At 41.7% G+C, this 19,405-nt stretch overlaps 1 protein-coding gene across 1 annotated transcript; it reads right to left on the bottom strand.

Annotated features, from left to right (window-relative positions):
• Positions 1-281: 281 nt before the first annotated feature.
• On the bottom strand, positions 282-16,351 carry MCOLN3 (mucolipin 3). The gene is given in 16 exon segments (XM_030494554.1): positions 282-2,205; positions 3,811-3,940; positions 4,301-4,507; positions 5,054-5,176; positions 5,287-5,388; positions 7,358-7,507; positions 7,588-7,700; positions 9,711-9,810; positions 10,424-10,435; positions 10,437-10,513; positions 10,516-10,520; positions 10,603-10,687; positions 11,173-11,326; positions 11,873-12,040; positions 13,827-14,056; positions 15,928-16,351. Coding segments are annotated over 15 exon segments (1,674 nt in total). The 5' UTR covers positions 14,055-14,056; positions 15,928-16,351; the 3' UTR covers positions 282-2,185.
• Positions 16,352-19,405: the final 3,054 nt, after the last annotated feature.

Below are 19,405 nucleotides of genomic sequence, written 5' to 3'. Positions count from 1 at the left end.
TCACAATGAAGTTTGTCCTTCAGGCAACAGAAACCAGTCTTCAGTGGAAGATTCCTCCTGTCAGGAATTGAACGAATCTCTATACAATATCTTTTCCTGCTTTGGGAAAGATGATTTCTCTCTGCTTCTATAAAACTTTATAGAAATTTGATATTTTAGAGCTCTGTCAAATCTTGTTGAAATTTGTTGCCAGTTTCGTAAGTTAATAGTGACAAAGCATATGCTCTGCCCCATTTCTAAATGAAATCAGACTACTACTTGCCTTATAACTGTATCGACAAACAAAGAAGTCCATAGCTGTTTACAAAATGCACCTGTATTTTGAGCAAACTATTAATCTTAGCTTTCTCTTAATTCTGTATGAAAAAGCTTTGCTAGTAAGTCAGCTGCTTGCATTTGAGTGATCTTACAGTGCTTGCCATCCTTGTCAGAATTCCTTGCACAAACTATTTTATACAATAGTGATGTTCACGTTACATATATCATGTGGTGTCAAAGATCCATAAGGAGTTTAATGTGTCAACAGAAAACACGGTCACTTACTGTTTTCTTTTCAAGGCCAGATTGCCTTGAATCTTTTTGAAAAGCTTCAAATCTTCCAATCTTAGGGGACTGTTGGAAGACAAGGACCTCAATACAGGAAACTCAGATACTGTGAATCATCTGTTCTGCCTACATGTTGCATTTGTTTTGCTTTTGCTGAACTTCACATAATGTACAGGAGCATAAGGTTTAATACCTGCTGACTTGTTCATATGGCAAACTCTGAAATGCCGTTGAACATGATCACATGGGAACAGGTCTTCACCAGGGTACACAGGAACTATCTTGACTACAGGAAATGCAAGTTCATGCACTCCACACAGTTTCATGCCAATTATTGCGTATTGCTATAAAAAAAAAAAGCTCCCATATTAACCTCACGACATATTTACTCTTAAAATGAATACTGGCACACCCAGTTCTTACTGCAGCCAGAACTGTTTATTGTAGCACATTTACTATGTTTAAACATTCAGAGGGAACATGTTTAGTGTCCTCCACTTTTGTGCACAGCATTATATGTTATCACACACAGCTACAGGAATGTTGCTCACAAATGTAAGTTATCTAAAATACGCTTCCCTTTGGTTTTCTGTTCTGTTCCCAGAGTGAACAGACTACAGAAAATAAGGCATCCAATAAATGGTATCACAATCAACAAGGTCTATAAACTAAGTTGTGAAAACTGAACTTTTATAAGATCTAAAATTTAAGACAGCAACCGACAGTACCAGGTTATTAGGTTGGTAGGAAACATCCAGTTTCTAACACATGGAAATGACTCCCAGAGACATACCTTCTCTGTATTTAAATTAGTTTAGATTTCAGGTTTACAGACTTGTGTACCAGAGGAAGATTTCAAATAAAAAAATAGATATTTTGAAAGTGCTTTTGTCTGAGTTTTCCTTTAAAAGCATCAGGTCAGCACACTGCGAAGCTGAAGACTGTAACTGATCCTACCCAGCACTGGATATAGGAGAACATCTACATTGCTCTCCACAACAAACCCCTCAAGCTTCAGTTCTGGCCTGGCATATCCTTGGCCTCTCTGAGAAGAGACTGCTACTTATAGAAAGTGGTACTTATGCTTATAGAAATACCTGGTTTATGCTCTCAGCTATATTTTAATGTCTCCAGAAACAAATTACAGTTTATTTGTACTATGAGTGCAAATAAACAAAAGATGCTAAGAGCTCTAAAGTGAGTTTTCATTCATTCAGTGATGGGTCAGCCATAGCCAGATAATGCCTGCAGTACTGAGGGCTAGGTTGGTGTTCAAAGTTGCAGTTGTCTAGCACTATTTTTACTTCTTGTTGAAAGTTACTGCATTTCTAGTCTACTCACATAATCTAGCCAAGTGTCTGAACACAAGACAGCTTTTTAATGCCCTTTGCACAATTTAACTGAGGAAACAAATAGAACAAAGCTAACAAAAAACCACCCCTCCCAAACCGCTGAACTAGTAATGAGAGTGCCTAATCAGAAAGACTGTAAGTTTACCATAAGCTTCTGCCACAGGCTTACACTGGTTTTTGAGAAAAGCAAATTCAGGCTTTAGGTATAAGGTTTTCCACAAGCTCCACTGTCCAGTTCTTGCGATATGTGCTCCTTTAAAGCCTCCATGATACATTCCCACAATCCATTACATATGTTCACTACAACCTGTACAGGAGAGGGCGAAAAATTTGTCAGGTACATGCATCAAAATAATAGTTTCATTGTACAAAGAACCTTAAAAATACCTCTGAACTATTTAATTACTAAGTTGACATACCCTCATAACAAACTGCGGTGAATCACCATAAAACATTTTGACCATGTGAAAGAATTGAGCCTTGCATGTCCTGTAGGACCACACAACTAATGAAGGAGCAGAAGCCATAATGCAACATCCCACTCAAGATACTTACTTCTTCCTACAGATCATTTGTTTTAAAGTCAAACCAGAAGGCCACAATAATAGAGCTAATGGAGCAATGTCCAGTATTTATAGGCAACTGCAAAGTCAGCCCCTGATCTAGCTTCTAAAGAAAGAAACACACCATTTCCACACAAAAACCAGTTTGTAACATTAGCATGCATGGTATGAGGCATGCAAGTGGACCAAGACATTTGGCACCAGGATAAAACAATTGAAGAGCAGGTAATCTGTTTAGGAAACAAAGCTCTGCAATGAGGTACTTAAATGCCCAATACTCCTGAAGAACAAGTTGCTTGAGACTATCCAAGTTTTCCTTTTTGAATGCTCTTTTACAGGTCCATTCCCTGCTCTACAGTCAGTGGGAAAAGTACATCCCCACCCTGTCTCGCCTCATGTTGGGTTTCTTGCCTGGTTAAGCTGAGGTGTGTGCGGAAAAGGAAATATTAACATGTCTGTGCCCTTTACCCAGGAGCAAGATGCCCTGCTCTGCTTCACCCCACACTTTCATCTCCAGTAAGGCTCTGTTTTCTCCCTGTTCTGAAATACATCCCCATCTCCTCCCCTTCATAAATATATTCTATCTGGCATATAACAATAGAGCACCCCAGAAAAGCCCAATACCAAGGATCTGCAAATGTCTTTGATCTTTTTAACCAAGCTGCAAATATTTTAAGGCTCCCCCACCAAGGGACCATTTAGCAAGCAAAACTCAGAGTTGCTGCCAGCCAGGTTAAACATAAACCACATATCCTGCAATCAGTATTCCTGAAGAAACAAAGCTTCAAATAACTGAAGCATTAACCTCTCCATAATGCAAGTTGTTAGGCAATGCTTTTCCAGGTGCTGTGATAATACCTTAAACTGCATGCTAAGGTAAAAAAACCTTGGCAAGCTTTTCTCCCTAAGTTTTAGGCCCACTACCATTTAAGTTAGGACACCTTACTGCACAAGGCATCATTAAAAAGCGGGTAAGATGACACTGAACGAGCCCTGTCTATTGCAGCGAGTACAGGCAATGTTAATGCTTGCACATTACGCATACGGGGTTCCCAAGTTACTATAGATATTGTCTAACTTTCTGTACTATTTTTCATGATAAGTGATTCTTAATTTAAAAGTTCTTTCACCTCTCCTAGGGGTTTTTTTGGCTGCAGACATTTCACTAAAGTGCTCCATTCTAAAGTTTTAGAAACAGTTTGGGATTTTTACGTTGGCGGGGCTTTTTTTCCCTCTATCCCTCTCCCCGCAAAAAATTCAGTGCTCTTCATAAACATTATAACAGGGACATGTTGTGCCATGCTGCTTTTGCATATACCTTAATGTATAATTTTAATATAGATACATACCGTTACAACAACAGAAGAGAGATGCAGAGCTCTCCTCCTCTAACCTGTACCTGCCAGAGTTTGGTAAGTCTTTGCACTGTGATATAAATCTCTGAAGTTCTGTCTCTGGAAACCCATCTTGCTGGTAGTGCTAGGAATTGATATTTAGTTAAACCTTTGACACGGCTAAAACATAAAATAACCCAAATTCTCCCCAGACTGCTTTTCAAACATTGCTCAAGTCCGAAATTATAAGATTTTCAGAACTGAATATGAAATTACTGCTTTTTAGTAGGTATTTAGCTTCCACTGGAGCTGGAAATCAGATAGGCTTGTAAGAAAACTGAAGTAGGAAGGGATTTAAAGCCTCTCATCACTCTACACCCTCTAAAGTAGCCATTATATTTATCCTTTATATTGGCATGCACTGCAAGTCACAATATCGAGGGGGATGAGAGTCTTGACAGAACCAATCTTGCCTTTTTATTCCAAACAAAGAGTCCATGCTTACCTTGACAGTTTCATATGTATCTGTAATGAGTGCAATGAAGAGACTCAGAACCATATAGATGAACAGACTGATGAAGGAGTAGAGGTAGATCCTACTGAATAACCAAACCAAGTAACTTTTCTGCTGCATTTTTGCAAAGGTAGCAAACATGTCATCTCCATTGATCAGTGAAAAAAGGCATTCAGAAACCATGTTCAGAGAGCGAAACTAGAGAGGAGAGAAGAAGAGAAGGACATCCATCGCTGCTTTATTTGGATCCAAAGGCTGTACATAACATGAAGAAGATGCACAGCTGATGACTTGCTGCCTCGGATCTCTTTGTACACTCAGGGTATGACAAAGTACAAACAGTAAAGCATTTGAGGAATGAGCAATGTTTGGCATCTCCTGTACATATACACATTCAATTCAGATAAGCCATTTTCACTTTTAAAAGTGATAAGTATAAAGTCCAAAGCTTAAGTCTGACACTGGAGTTCCACAAGATGAAAATTATTTCTCAAAATACTAGCATGTGATTGGGAGTCACAGCAGCTTCCACTTCTGACTCAGAGCTTTCATAACTCCAGGAAAGTCTGATTGAGTCATGGAAGCCAGACTCCTCAAACAGAGCAGCATCATGTTGAGGATGCGCTATTTTTATATTAAGGGAAGCCTTGACATGGAAACTTAGAAGACAACAGTAGTAATCTCTCATTTGTTTGGAATCCATTCTGTTATTCAAGTTGTCTTTTTTCATGGTAAGTATATTACCTTCACATGGTATGGTCCCAGTACAATCCATCCACAGAAACAGTAGCCCAGGTAGATCATAGCAGCACAACAGCAGAACCTCATAACATTGGGTAATGCTGCTCGCAGCGTTAGGATGAGAAGCTGCACAAAGAATGCAGACAGTTAGAATTCAACCAGGCATTTCTTCCAGCCCTCTTATAGCAACAAACAGAATAAATACCAACAGCACGAAGATCCCAGAAGATCCTTACATTATACTTCTGAAAGAAACCTAGGTAGCGAATGACTCCAAGCCACACAAGCATAGTGGATGTTCCCAGGAGTATGCTACACACATCGTAACTTGTCAGACTCTAAAACAAAAAAAAAGGAAAAATAAATAAAAAATATATATCAAGTATTAAAACAACTGTCAGGTTCTAAATTGCAACTCATTACTACAAAGATCTGTTAAGAAAGATAATTTTTCTTAGCAATCTCTCCCATTAAAATTTAGTTTGGGGCAATATGCATTAGAGCGCGGAAGTCCCACCAGAGAGGAAGGGCACTTTGAAGTATAACTTATTTCACATGCCTTTACATCTGGCTGTTTGTAAAACCAGATTCCTAACAAGACAAGCTTCATTTGCAAGGCCAAGATCGCAGCAGCATGGCGTGTGCAGAGTCACCCCCCCTGTACATGGCTCACTGAGACCTGCAGAGTGGCACTGCAAACATTTTCATGCATCTTCCAGACCTGCAGCAACTGCTTCTGGAATCTGCATTGGCAGGTTCCCCAGAACAGCTTGGGAATTTCTCCACTGCATCCTAGTGGACAGTGTCGATGTGACTTTAGAACAACAGAGCATAGAAGGTTCTTCCAGTATGTACATGAAGCAGTTTTTAAAAAACAGTGTGACTTGTCAGCAGAGCTCAGATAAGTACTAAGGAGGATCTTGTTAGGTAGCCAGGAACTGTGAAGTATAGAAAGTTATCAAGGAGAAGACTAATCAGCTTCTAATTAATTCTAACCAGAACTTCATTTATATTTTATCGGCACTTCATTACTTTTTTCCACATATACATACTGGCTTGTTTTCATCCAAGTTAGCATATACCCTTTTCCCTGAATTGTCACTCTACTCTGAAATGGATCATGACAACTTACTGAGTAAGAATTTTTCACTATTATCTGGTTTTATTCCCCTAAGGGGTTTCTAATTTTTTATATTAGCATAAATCATTTACAGCTTGACAAAACACAAATTTAGGCTACTTTAATGTGAACTTGTTATTCAGCCACTGACTTTTGCACAGTAACATGGAACAAGATCTTCTTGTTATGGTCTGCAAGGCTTGCAAAATGAAATGTATGAGTAGAAAAGAGTTTTAATAAAACACTCTCTTAGAATAGAAACATATATAAATAGATGTATTTATAAGATACTGGAATCCCAAATACAAGATTTTATTGCAGTCTCGTTCTTGTCTTTGCTTCTCCTGAAGCAGGATGAAGCTATCTCTTAGCCGACTTCCTCACAGCTTCTTCCTACTCCTGAGTTTATAGTTCCTAAGGTAAGATAGGGCAGTTTGTACGGGGCATTAAGGATAGTCAAGCTGTCACCAGATGATTTCAGACCCATCCTTTCATCACTGCTGTCCAAAGTCTGCTGTGTTGCAATGTCACACTTCAAAGTCTAGTCCAGATTTGGTGAACAACAACATTATCTGAATATTAGAGTGCTTCAGGATTGCATATTATAATAATTTTTCTTCCCTAATTCTGGTTGCACATAATATGTTTTTAAAAGTTGGCCTTTTTTTTTCATTATCAAGTTTATTTTAGAAACTGAAGGCCTAGAACCTGGCTGTGGCTGACTGTTACATACATGCTGGAAACCAGAAGCTGGGAAAGCAGCAAAGTGACGTTTAAGGAGAGAGTCTCTGTGCTAGTTAAACACTTGTTAAATAGGGAACAGAAAGTTAAATGCTAAATTAAAAAAAAAAATAAAAATCATAAAATAAGCAACTATAAGTGGTCCTAAATGGGGAAGAGAGAAAGTCAACAGTCTCAGACTTCCAGAGATTAAGTTAATTTTATTCCTTGGTGTCACAAAGAAGCAAAGTTAATTAGAACTAAAATATCTAGAGATAATTGGAGTTTTTTTAATCTCTCAACTGGAAACAACACATCTCAGTTACAATTCCAGAGAAGATTGAATTTTAAAACTTCATGCCACTACAGAATGAAGTATAGCCAGCCTAAAGTCCTCCGACAGATTTAAACCTAGCTGGGACAGAAACAATCAGTTTTGCTTCCACCTGACAGTGTAAAAAGCTCACCTTGGCTTGTATCTCCATCTTCAGAGTTGATCCAACAATAGTTAAGACATCACTGACCATAATCAGGATGTACCACCCATTGACAAATTCCATTTGATCACTGAAAGATATTTCTTTCTTATAATAATAGAGGAAAAAGCTTACAAATTCCTACGGGAAAGGAGGAAAGAAAAAAGTTAATCAGACTTACACAAGACATGAAGACTTTCCAAGGAAAGAGTTATACCCACCCTTTGGAGCTGAATTCCTTTAACCACTGATCGTGTGCAAAGGATCAATGAAGCCAAACAAGTCAATATAACAAAAGCATCAAAGATCATCATGTAATGAGTGTTCTTCTGTACTGCAAGAACAAAAATGTATATGTTTATAGTCAGATGCATTTCATCCTGTTGACCATCTTGAATATGGAAGTAAGAATCAAGTTTTGATGTGAACTTTATTTATATAACTAAATTAAGAAAAATATTAGCATTTTTCCCGGAAAAGTTTATCATCTGACATATTTTCATGAGACACAAGTGCATCTGCACTATGGACACCACCACTTCAGTTAATTTAGGAAGGTTGATACCACATCAAAAGTATACCAGAGCGTGAGTGCTTCTTACAGCCCTGCAGAATTAGAACCGTCCATTTTACAAGCACTGGAATGGCCTTTGGAGTGACAGAACTTGTCAAAAAGAAAAAATCCCAGGAACGTTGCATCTTCTGTTCCAGACCAGTACTTGACTATCAGATGGGTTTTCTGTCCTAGACTAGCACAGATAATTTGCACTGCTGCTCAGCTAGCCAAGACCAACATTGAGCTAGACTTCAGTTCTCCATCTCTTATGTTACTAAAATTCACAGTCTTGATCAACTAAGGTCAAATTTTGTACCTAATCTACCACTAGACCCCTTTTTTCATACCTATCATATAGCTGAAGCTCAGGGAGACAGTGTAAGGATTAGATTTTTAATGCTAAAAAAGTGATTGAGAAAAACAACTGAAATAAATTAATGCTAAATTTTCAAGAAGATGTAGCAATTCTCCAAAATGCTATACTGACGTTCTAGTTGACTTCACTGCACTACTCAGAAAAAGCTCACCTACTTCTTGCTTATACCAAAGTCACTAACACATGTACTGTTGCCATTTAAACTGGGTTTGCAGCGTAGTCCAGAATAGCAACAACTTGTTATTGTCCAATTGTAATCATTACCTTTGTATTCTTCCTTGGCTTTCAGAAAATAATACAGTGACTCCAGGAGATGATTTTGTAAAACTGTTATAGAGGAAATCTACACAGACATCAGATGTGGATTATTACAGAAGCCTGGTATCAAAACCTTCTTGTACTGTTGCACTAGCAATCTGTTAGAGGTAGCATGCCATCTGGTGTGCATTTGTAACACGGCAGCTAGCAAAGCTAGTTTGTAAACAGTGTGTAGTGGAGTATGCATTTGCTTAAGGGGTGTGTTCTGTACTCTGTAATACATTTCATTAAATTCCTCCAAATTTATTCCAATATGGATCTTTAAAAAAAACACCCCAAACTTCTCTTTTTTCACTACCAGCTCTTCATTTCCTGATATAGGTACAGCAAAAGGGAAAGTGGCCAAGTAGAAAAATGGACCTGATTCATCCTATTGCTTCCTTTAGCAAAAAATGAAAAATAAGTGGAATGTAAAGTCTTGGAAAGCTTCTGACTTTCAAAGATATTATTTTCTCTAATCAAAAAAGATCTCAGCCAATGTTTTGACCAGACCCAACAGCTTGCCAACAAGGGTGCTCTTGTCAGTAACTATTTAATATAATTTAGGCACTATATTATAATGCATTTCTGTGCATTTCTGATACACCAAAATACATGCCAAACAACATTTAAGCACCAGTAGAAGTGTTTCTAGCAATTCCACTCTAGCAAGCCTTATCAACAGCGCTTCCTTATCTTTCCTGGTGCTACATCCTGAAATAAGAGTGAATCGGTTTCTACTTTCCAACACTATCATGTGTCCTTCTGTTGCCTAGTGCTGGAAGAGCAGTTCACAGCCTACCTTAAGCAACGAGGAGCATAAGTTCAGTAGCCGAAGCTAGAAGGATGCACAGTGAGGTGTGAAAAGTTTTGCTTGGGCAGTATCAATGGTGCAAGGTTTGAGAACTGCTAAGGAAAATAATGGTGTGGCTGGATTCCCAGGGTTTCAGATCAGAGGCTGAAGAACAATTCCTTAGAAAATCAGGATTTAGAGCCAAGCCACTAGAGAATGTACGTCAATAGTGCCTCATCTTTTAGTAAAGAAGGAGTTTAACAAACATTGTGCTAGTGTGGCAAAATTTAACATGAAATTTGAATGTATTTATGTCACTTACTTGATCCAGAAACGTGCCAGTCTTTACATTCCCTGATCTCTATGTCATTGTCTAGACTTATTTTAATTCTTCCACTGTGTGCTTTGTTATCAAACACTATCTGTGTGAACAAAACAAACAAACAAAAAAGTGCATGTCTTTTTAAAGTTAAACCATTACGTATGTAGCACACTGTAAGCTAAGCCTGCATAATGATTCAGAATAATTCTCCTAGGGGAGAAGTTACGAAATATGTTTAAGCCTAAGGCAATTCGAGTTTTAGTCAAATAAATGGCTGTCAAAGTGAAAGACAAATCTGGTGAACCATATATTTGCCATAGAATTGATTGATCAAGTAGATACTACATGAAATTCTTTTAAACTACAGTCTCATTCCTCTGTGATCTTGAAAACAACCTTTCCTAGAAGCATCTTCTGAAGAGAAGAGGTTTATGCTTTCATTATACTTCAGATGGATTATAGCACAAAAGGCTGTATGTCAAACAAGTGCTTCTGGACCACGTCATGAGCACTCATATCTTAACCTTCCACAGTGACAACCAGCGGTATTTACAGGGTACACTAAGCCACGACAGAGTAATCCAGCCACCAGTGGGGACAAGTCTGTGGTGCCCAACACTTCAGAAAGCACCTGCACTGACTGTGTATGGTAAATCAGCAGGAACTATCTCTTGGTTTGGAACAGAAAGACACGTGGCAGGCTTCGTACATACCCTCAGAGTGAAAGTCGTAACAGTCAGGGAGCTCATGGTGACGAACAGTCTGGAGGTTAATTGCCTTCAGATTGAACTTGAGCTCCACCACACCAGTCTGCAAGAGAGCTTCGTATTAGCTTTTCAGCAGAGGAAATGCATGAAATACCCCAATACAGGAGGTGCTGATTCCCCCTCACCTGTGGAAATCCAGAGTGAAATTCAAATTGTGCTTTCCCACTGTTGTGTTGTCTAACGGCGTCATTGGCTCAACGTACAAGCAGTCTGCAATGGATAAGGACTCACAACAACATTCATGGGTTATCACGCTGTTTAACTGTAATCTGCCATTCCCACTCCCGAGGCTGTAAAGAGCTGTTGACTATACCAGACAAGATAGCACACTTAAGTGAGGGGTCATTTGAGAAGCCAGCTGACAAATACGTTGGCTTCCCTGAACACTAGCCAAGTTATTAATCATGAATGCACAGGGAGGGCTCCTGAAATTAGCCCAAAATACTTGTGTTAGATGGCCATCAGTGCCAACAGCTCATCACTTGTTCTGTGGCAGTAGACATAAAAGACAGTTACCACGGAGGTGAGGGCTAGAGGTTAGTTGCGTGCTAGTTTTCTTACCAGTTTTGGCTGGTAATAAGTTCAGTACAGATCATGTGATAGGACTATACAGTACAGTGAGGGGTTTTTAAGAATTTATCATAAATGTAGGGTCCCCCTCCCAAAGAACTGATAAAATAGATTAGGTTCATCACCAGTCACAATCTCTGGATCTATATCAAAGGTGTCATTTCCAGGACAGATTATTCCTCGTTTGTAGAACTGCTGACAGAGGGCCAGAGCTGTCTCTTCTGCTCCCTTCTTCTCATAAGCATGGTTTCCAACGGAGATGTTGGGCAGCTGTAAGTACTAAAGTTCAGAACAAACAGATAAACCAACTTAGATGGCACCAAAACTGCTAGTCTCTGAAAAAATACCCAACTAACCAGAAAAACAAGCCAGAAGTGTCTGGATCTGTGCCACAACCCATCTTTTTCATTTAAAAGGTCACCTAAAGAACTTGGAAACCTACACCACACTACAGCTGAGTTCTCAAATACTTTAAGGTATTTGACAAACACAGTAAGTGCAGGATTTGGGTCTAGGTACCTTTTTGCTTATTATTTTTTTCTCTTTACAATCCTTACTAGAAAGTCTAATTTGTTACTTGCAAAGAACTCTGGCTCAACTCCAAAGACTGCACATTTAGTGCAGAAGTAGTATGCTGATTAGCTTTAAGAATGTTGCCACAGTACAATGCTCTGGCAATGACAGAAAACCTAAATGAGTCAACACTCCAGTCTTAAGCAACAGGCTCAGAAGTTCAGTTCCAGGCACCATTACGGAAGGTGGAAGAAGAAAAGGTACTCAGGTAAAGAGCATATATATGGTATATATTGCAGCAACAATCTTTACCTGGTTTATTGCAAAGAATATCTGGTCATAGACATCTGTTTGTGTGTATACAGCATAGGTATCATCCATTCTGTCCATATATCCTTTCAAGAAGAGATGTTTGAATGCAACAGTGTTCTCTTCTTTGAAGGCAACCACCATTTGATTGCTCAGTCCAAAAACCACCAGCTGAAAAAGACATTTATATTTCCTTCTCAAAGACAAAGTTGGCTTCTGTATTAGCATATGAATCCTGTCCTACAAACAGCCACTCTTTTTTCACACCGGTAGACACAGCAGTTGCATGCAAGCTACTCCATTTCGCAGCTGGTCAAAGGAAGTTTGACTTTAAGGAAATAATAGGTTTCAAGAATGTTCCTTTCACACGTTTACCAGCATCTTGGCCAAGGACTTGCATTTTTACAAAGAAAAAGATACCATCTCAAATTCAAGCTACCTATATACTGTTACAGGTGCTTTGTTAGTTCAGCCTGACAGTAACATGACTTGCCTTGGAGAATATCAGTGTTGCCTCAGCAAAAAGGCAGTACAAGGACTTAGCCAGACCCTGCTTTGAAGTCCTTACTCCAGCACACAAAAGGCAATTGAGGACAGAAAAACAAGGCATCACTCTCTCAGGTTTCAGTGAAAGGTGCTTCTGAGAATAACTGATCAAAACTGTGCTTGTACAGCATAACCTCTGACAAACAAATTAATAAATATATTGCAACAAAAAATAGCATAAACCCCTGCTTTCTACTATCCAGGCTGGAAAAGTTTTTTAGAAGAATGTGATATATTGTTTGTGGGAGCTCACAATTCTCTTCAGTGACTATTGTTTCAAATCTAGTGCCAAGAGCATTGTGAAGAAACTCATCAGAGATAAGTCTGAATCAGTAGCCTACAGATTAGTTTTATGGCCACGATGCAAACTGGATATGTGTGTTTTGATAAGGACAACTCAGTTACAGAGATAGTAAAATGCTCTGTGGGCAAGCTCAGCATGCTAGGCACAAGGAATACACCAGCAAATAAACAGTGCTAAGACTGAATTACCTACAGGCAGTTTTTTCTCTGAAAAGGGTAAATCAGCATTAGTTTCTTTCTTGTTTAGGTTCTTCCACCATCAGATTTTATTCTAGTTGCAAAACGGGACAGATGACAATCAGAGGATGATGATACATTTAAAACTGAAGCAGTAAGGAAGGGTTACAAACATGATGCCAGATGTATAGCAGGCGAACTAACATTTCTGCAGTTTGTCCCATCAGTCATGCAACCATGGAAAACATTCTTCCCTATACTTGTATTGTCATGGCACTGACACCACCATAAAGGTAAGCCACATGTGGGAAATGCAAAGATCATCATCCGAGGCACTAGAAAGGTTTTGTGAAAGATCTTCTTCCTCCTTAACCTCAAAACCACAAAAACTTTGAGACAATCAATTGCCTTTGTGCAGCAGATAAATGTGTTATTTGAAATCTATGGTGCAAGTCTGGGTGACAGGAAGAGTGGAGCAGAATTTTGGGGGGGGGGGGTTCAATACAAGAGTTTGTATACCATACACAAGATACAAGCAAACATAGTGAAAAAGCCACCAGTTTCACGTTTTATTACTGTGACACTGAAACATGAGCAACTGTTCGTTCCCTCAGACACTCATAGAGAAGAAGGTATTGGGGAAATAGATGCCATCCTTTGGGGGGGGGGTGAAAAAAAGTAAAGTAAGAAGTAAAGCTGAGCCCTTAAACATGGTTCCTTTCATTTCTACTCTTAGGAAAGCTATTTTTTCAGTCAATAATTTTATAATAAAACTATGACATCTGAGATCTAAGCTACACATATGCAACTAGGATAGTTTTGCAGTCTATCCTCTCCCCTTCTCTGCACCATGCCATGAGTAGCATTTGTCACCTGCACTCATTTGACTTCCCATGGGCTAAGAAGAATCCCTGCTTCTATAGTTACTCACCTGAACAGTAACCATTGCTATTTTGAGCAGCTGAATCCCAAGTTTCCAAGGTTTCCTGCCTCGGGCCCAGAATTTCTCACATGGGTTCATGAAGAAGAATTTTAACTTCCTTCTAAGCTGGTCTTCCAAAAGCCCCTCCTGTGATACTGACGGATGTCGTTTGTAGTTGCAAAGATTTTCGTCATCGTGAGCACTGCAGCCGCTCACAGCCACTTCAGGATTTTCCATTTCTGAAATGAAGAGAAGTGCATGTCAGTCAGAAAACAGGCAAGCATGAATATAGTAGCATCCCATCAGTCTGCACTGACAATTGGACTCCAAACATGTTTATCTTCTGTGAAAGGCACTTGCACATTACACTGAATTTAAGACCTTCCTCGTAATATTGCACATGTTCTGCAGAACCCAAAGAAAAGTTTGGGCAAGCTCTTAAATTTGCAGATAGGCTGTCAGGACATTTATTTAACAGAGGAATTTCTGTCCCTTTGGAATTATGGAGTCACTTGCTAAAAACTTCTTCCTCTCTCACTTGTCAACATCATCATACATGCAAGACATCCTGACTCATTTCCTTCTGTTTCCAGAAGAGTACCAAAAGCCTCTCATGAGTGTTCACTCTTCTGGGAAACTTACCTACTTCTGTAGCTAGCATTCCCCCCCGTCTCCAAGCCTGCTGTCCAGTCCTTGAAAGAAATGGAATTTCCAAGACAGGCAGCATTTTTCTTAGACATTAGTATTAGCACTCTTGGAAATGGAGACCCAGCATGCCAGATTGCAATTCAGATAAATTATCTGAGTGCATTAACTTGTCATTTAGCAAGATTATATCTATTCCTTCAGCCATAAAAGACTGAGTGCAAACCAGTGGTGATCATGAACCAGACAAAAAGACCAAAAGGTGATTGTATCCAAGCATCATGATTAGCTGCAGAGGCTCACAGTTTAGATGAGTTTGAGGGAAAAGAACCTTATAAGCACAGTTTGAGATGTTACTTTCCATAGTATTCAACATGTTTAGATGTTAAGCTGTTATTAACTTCACTGACTCCCAAGCATTTTATAAATGCTTTATGAAGTACTTAAGAGGTAGCCAGGAATGTTTATTTCAGATTAAAGGTTCTTGACATTAAGAACAGAAGAGACAGCTTAGGTTGTGAATAAATTTAAAGATGTGTCATATTGGACAAATCATTTTCAATTTGCATAAGGAAAGTTTCTGATAGAACTTAACAAGCCACCACCAAGATGAATATTTAAAACCGCACCGATCACATCCCCTCTCCTCCAGCAACCATTGCACACAGCAGAACACGAGGCTGTTTTCAGATACGATTCAAGACCTTGAACTTCCCCAGCTGTCAGAGAGGGCAAGAAAGTTTTGAATCAGCAGTTTAACACTAAGAACAGGCCCATAAAAACAGGCTTAAGAAAAAAAAAATCAGCTCCTGTTTCACCAGGTCGCCATTGTCCTGCAGGATACAGCATGCCACTGTTCCCATTAGTCTTTCTTACCACTGATCAACCATTTCTAAGTGAAGCCCTACTCTGATACTGCAATATTCCTGGCAATGTGCGTGATTGATTTATAAATAAATATATAAATAATACTTCTTGACCTCACGGTACCGGCTTGAGTTGATGTTCCAGGCAAACACAACACACAGTGTTATGCGGAGGCAGCCCGGACCCCGCAGCAGAGGCGCCGCAGCGGCAGCGCCCGAACCCGGCGGTCCTGTCCCGCCCCGTCCCGTCCGGTCCCGTCCCCCGCCCCGTCCCCGCAGCGCAGCCGGTGCCGTGCCGCCCGCCGCTCCTCCGAGCCGCCACGGATGGCTGAGCAACGCACTTGGAGCCAGCCGGGACTCGCTCAGCCTCTCAGGTCGCACCGCCGCGGGGCACCGGCGATTCCCCAGGAGCAGCCGACGCCGCCGCCGGCTTCGCCCGCAGCCGCGGCCGCCCGCTGCCCCTCCTGGGCTCGGCGTGGCGTGGCCCGGCGGGCGCTAGTTTACCGTGGCATCCTAAAGCCAAGAGCTGGAGGCCGAGAGCACCGCTTCGCGCTTTTAAAGGAGAGACTGCGGCGTACAGCACACGGCATACCGCATACCTGCCGCTGGGGCGTGTCGCTGCCGCCGAGGTCCCGCCGCTCCCTGCCCTCCCGCCGCGCAGGCAGCGGGGCCGGGGCTGCTTATGCCGCGGGGCGGCCCGGCCGCCACACACACCCCGCCGCTACCGACCCCGGCCCCGATCCCGGTCCCCCGCGCTCCCGGCCGGCGCGGCTTCGCCGGGGAGCAGTGCTGGCGGCTCCGTCAGCCTCTGCTAGTCCGTCCCAGCCCCGGGGGCAGGGCTGGGCGCACAGGGCGTCTGTCACCTTCTGCTTCATATCTCCGTCCCCGCCGCACGTGAGTGAGGGCTCCCCACGGGACATATACTCTCTGAGGGATGGTAATGGCGTTTCCAAATTTATTAACCTGGGCTTCTGCATCAGGAGGAAAAAAGGTAACGCTTATGTTATCATTAGTTGTGCCTCATCTTTAATAAAATCCCTCTTCGGGTCAAAGAACTGTAGTTACAAAGGGCAGCCAGCGGCACGGTGAGCTAAGTGGAATGACTGACTTGCTTGAGTCATTCCACTTACATGCAATTAAGCGATTAAAGTTATTAACTGGACTTCAAGGAAACGGTCTCCTGTCCTGGGTCTCGGCCACTCGCACCGCACCGTGGATACGGTCCCCTCGGTGTTGCTGCCTGGCGGGGGCAATGCCCGGCATAAAGCCTTCGTTGCCGTAGCTGCGACCGGTCACCGGCTGTCCAGTTCGTGCTGCAGGAACGCGGGAGAGCGCTGGTGTGAGAGGAGAAGGGGAAATAAGGACAAGGCTAAACCAAAAAGAGTGGTGGGCATTTTAAGAGAGCTGTAGAGAGAGACATGGCAGATAGCAAGGATCCCTTCTGCCTGCCGTAAGGAGGGTGGATGGTCCCTGCGTGCCACCAGGGACTACCGCTGGGTACTCCACAGAGGGACAGATACTTCGGGGCTCCTGCGTTTTACATCGCAGCAAAGCAAACTAATTTTATGCATCAAAAATATGAAAGATGTGGAATACAAATCTTCATATTGCCGAATCGCATGGGACCACCTAAACCTCCTTCCCAGCTGGGGACGTTCCCCTGGCAGCTAATGGCGAGGGGACGCCGGGCAGGCGGACGCGGGAGGGAGCTGCCGCCTACAGCCCCCATGATGCTCCGCGCCCCACCCAGCTCTGCGGTGGCGAGCCACCGCGCATGGCATGCTGGACGTGTAGTTTTGATGTGAGCAGCCGTGCCCCTGCGAGGAACCCCCAATAGCCGCGTCCCTGGCAGGGGCGGGTTTGAAAAGCAGAGCGCTGATTGGCAGTTGGAAGCGTCAATCCTGGCCCGCCCCGTTGCCCTGACAACGGCGCGGCGCCGGGGACGCTTTGGAGCCGGGGTGGCGGTGGCGCGCAGGTAGCCGGGGCGGAGGGACCCGGCACCGCGAGGAACCGGCCCCGCGGCGCTGGTGGAGCGGGTGAAAAACGGCAGGGCACGGGCAGCAGCCGGCAGGGAATCACCGCTGGCCGGGCCGAGGCTGCGGCGCGGAGCGCGCGGCCTGCCCCGTGCCCTGCCTCAGCCGTGTCCGTTCACGCGCAACCGGGCAGCGTCTCCTTCCTCTGCCCCGCGCCTGAAGGCGCCCGGCCGGTCCGGTGGCTGTGCCACAGGCTGCAGTTATATCGGTCTGCAAAACACCCCGACCCTTTGTGCTGCTGCACATGGCGGCCAAATTAACACGCACTCGTCCAGTCCCCAGTACGTGCTTGTCCTCTAGCAACCTACTGCCTCACACCAGAGGTTCTGTCTGGGCCAGTAAGGGCCTGGGTAAGATTGTAATAAAGCCATACTTCCATTTTCACACCTTTTTTCCCCTTATATTTTATGGCTTCATTCAATAGAGGTATCATCGTTTTTCATCTGCCAGTTTACCCTGTTACTTTGTGAAATCGTGTGCTTTTGGTTGCTATCCTGTCCACAGGCAGTATGCTCCATAATTCAACTATCTATTGTGCAATGAAACACTTCTCTACTCCTTTTGTTTGTTTTCAGTCTGTCCCTTGGTAAGCTCATGTGATGCTAGCTAGATCTTATACATTATAGATGGTGAATAATCACACCCTGCTCACTTTCTCCATGCCTCTCATGATTTTATTGACTTTTATCATAGCCTCTTCAGTCCAGGCTAAGCAGAATCCTAGTTTATTCCTAGCATAAAACAGATCTTCAATCATCCATGTTATACCCTTTCCAATTCTATTTCTCATTTCATGAAAGAAAAGCGAGAAACAGAACACAGTATTATCCAGTGTTTTAATGAAGTTCTCAACTTTGCTGTCTATGCCTTTCTTATTAATTCTTAACCTAATTTTACATGTGTTGTGCTTATCACCCCAGAGCCTCTACCTACCTCTACTGGTTTCTATCAAATAACAAAATCTACACCTGGTTCAAGTAGGCCTAATTTAATGAGAAATTGTACGTGTGAAATCAGGTACATTCAAATAGAACCATTCATATGCTGAAATGATTTGGCAGTTGCCAAAACTTCAGCTTTACTCTCTAAATCTTATACAAAGAAGTTGTGTCCAAATGTGCATAAGCATTATTAATAACACAAGCTTTAGGTGTTTGTATTATAGAGCAAAGTAGAATAAATGTAATTAAAGGGAACATTGTGTATGAACTTCTGGAGAGACTACATCATCCTCAAGACAGTATTTTTAACAAGTTCCTAAATGTTTACAGACAGAAATGTGATTTTTAGCTTGACAGTGACATAAAAAGCAGCACATGGTTTTGGTAATTTCCTTGTAGTGCTTTTGTTAAATGGAAGTGCTCTCAATCTTTCATTGCAAATTGTAGTAAATTGCAGTGCTAAGTTAGTAATGGACACAGGCTTGACCTTCAACCATTCAATTAGGCAACTAATGAATCATTCTGTGTCCTCGATTCAGACAGCATCTTTTGTAGCACTGAGAGCTAATTCACTTTCCCCTGGTGCAGTACCTAGCAACTTCATGCATATGGTTTACAACTATAAATGTTTCAGTACACTAAATAATTAGGAGAACACTCTGAGCTTATTTTTTATTTTGAGCCTAACGTTCAAAATATTACAGGCATCTATAAATAAACTCAGCTACAAGATGTTAAACAAAGTTGTCAAATATTTACTTGGGCTTTAACAATTAAATAATGTAACATTGTATTCCACTGAAAACTGACTGAAAAATTAGACTGAACATATTTAATGGAATTCTAGTATTCACAGCATTACAGAATGGTTTGGGTTGGAAGGGACCTTAAAACTCATCCAGTTCCAACCCTCCTGCCATGGGCAGGGACACCTTCCACTAGACCAGGTAGCTCCAAGCCCCATCCAACCTGGCCTTGACTTTTAAAAAACAAAATACATGGCAATCTTTATGACAATTGATTTTCAATCAAAGCTGGAGTTTTTTGTAAGTTTTGTACTCTCAAATTTTTCAAATTATGTTAATTTAAATGTAATTTCCAAC

The sequence above is a fragment of the Strigops habroptila genome, chromosome 8 (assembly GCF_004027225.2).
Source record: "Strigops habroptila isolate Jane chromosome 8, bStrHab1.2.pri, whole genome shotgun sequence".
Classification (NCBI taxonomy): domain Eukaryota; kingdom Metazoa; phylum Chordata; class Aves; order Psittaciformes; family Psittacidae; genus Strigops; species Strigops habroptila.
The sequence above is the reverse complement of the archived record's forward strand: the minus strand, read 5'-3'. Positions and strand labels throughout refer to the sequence as shown.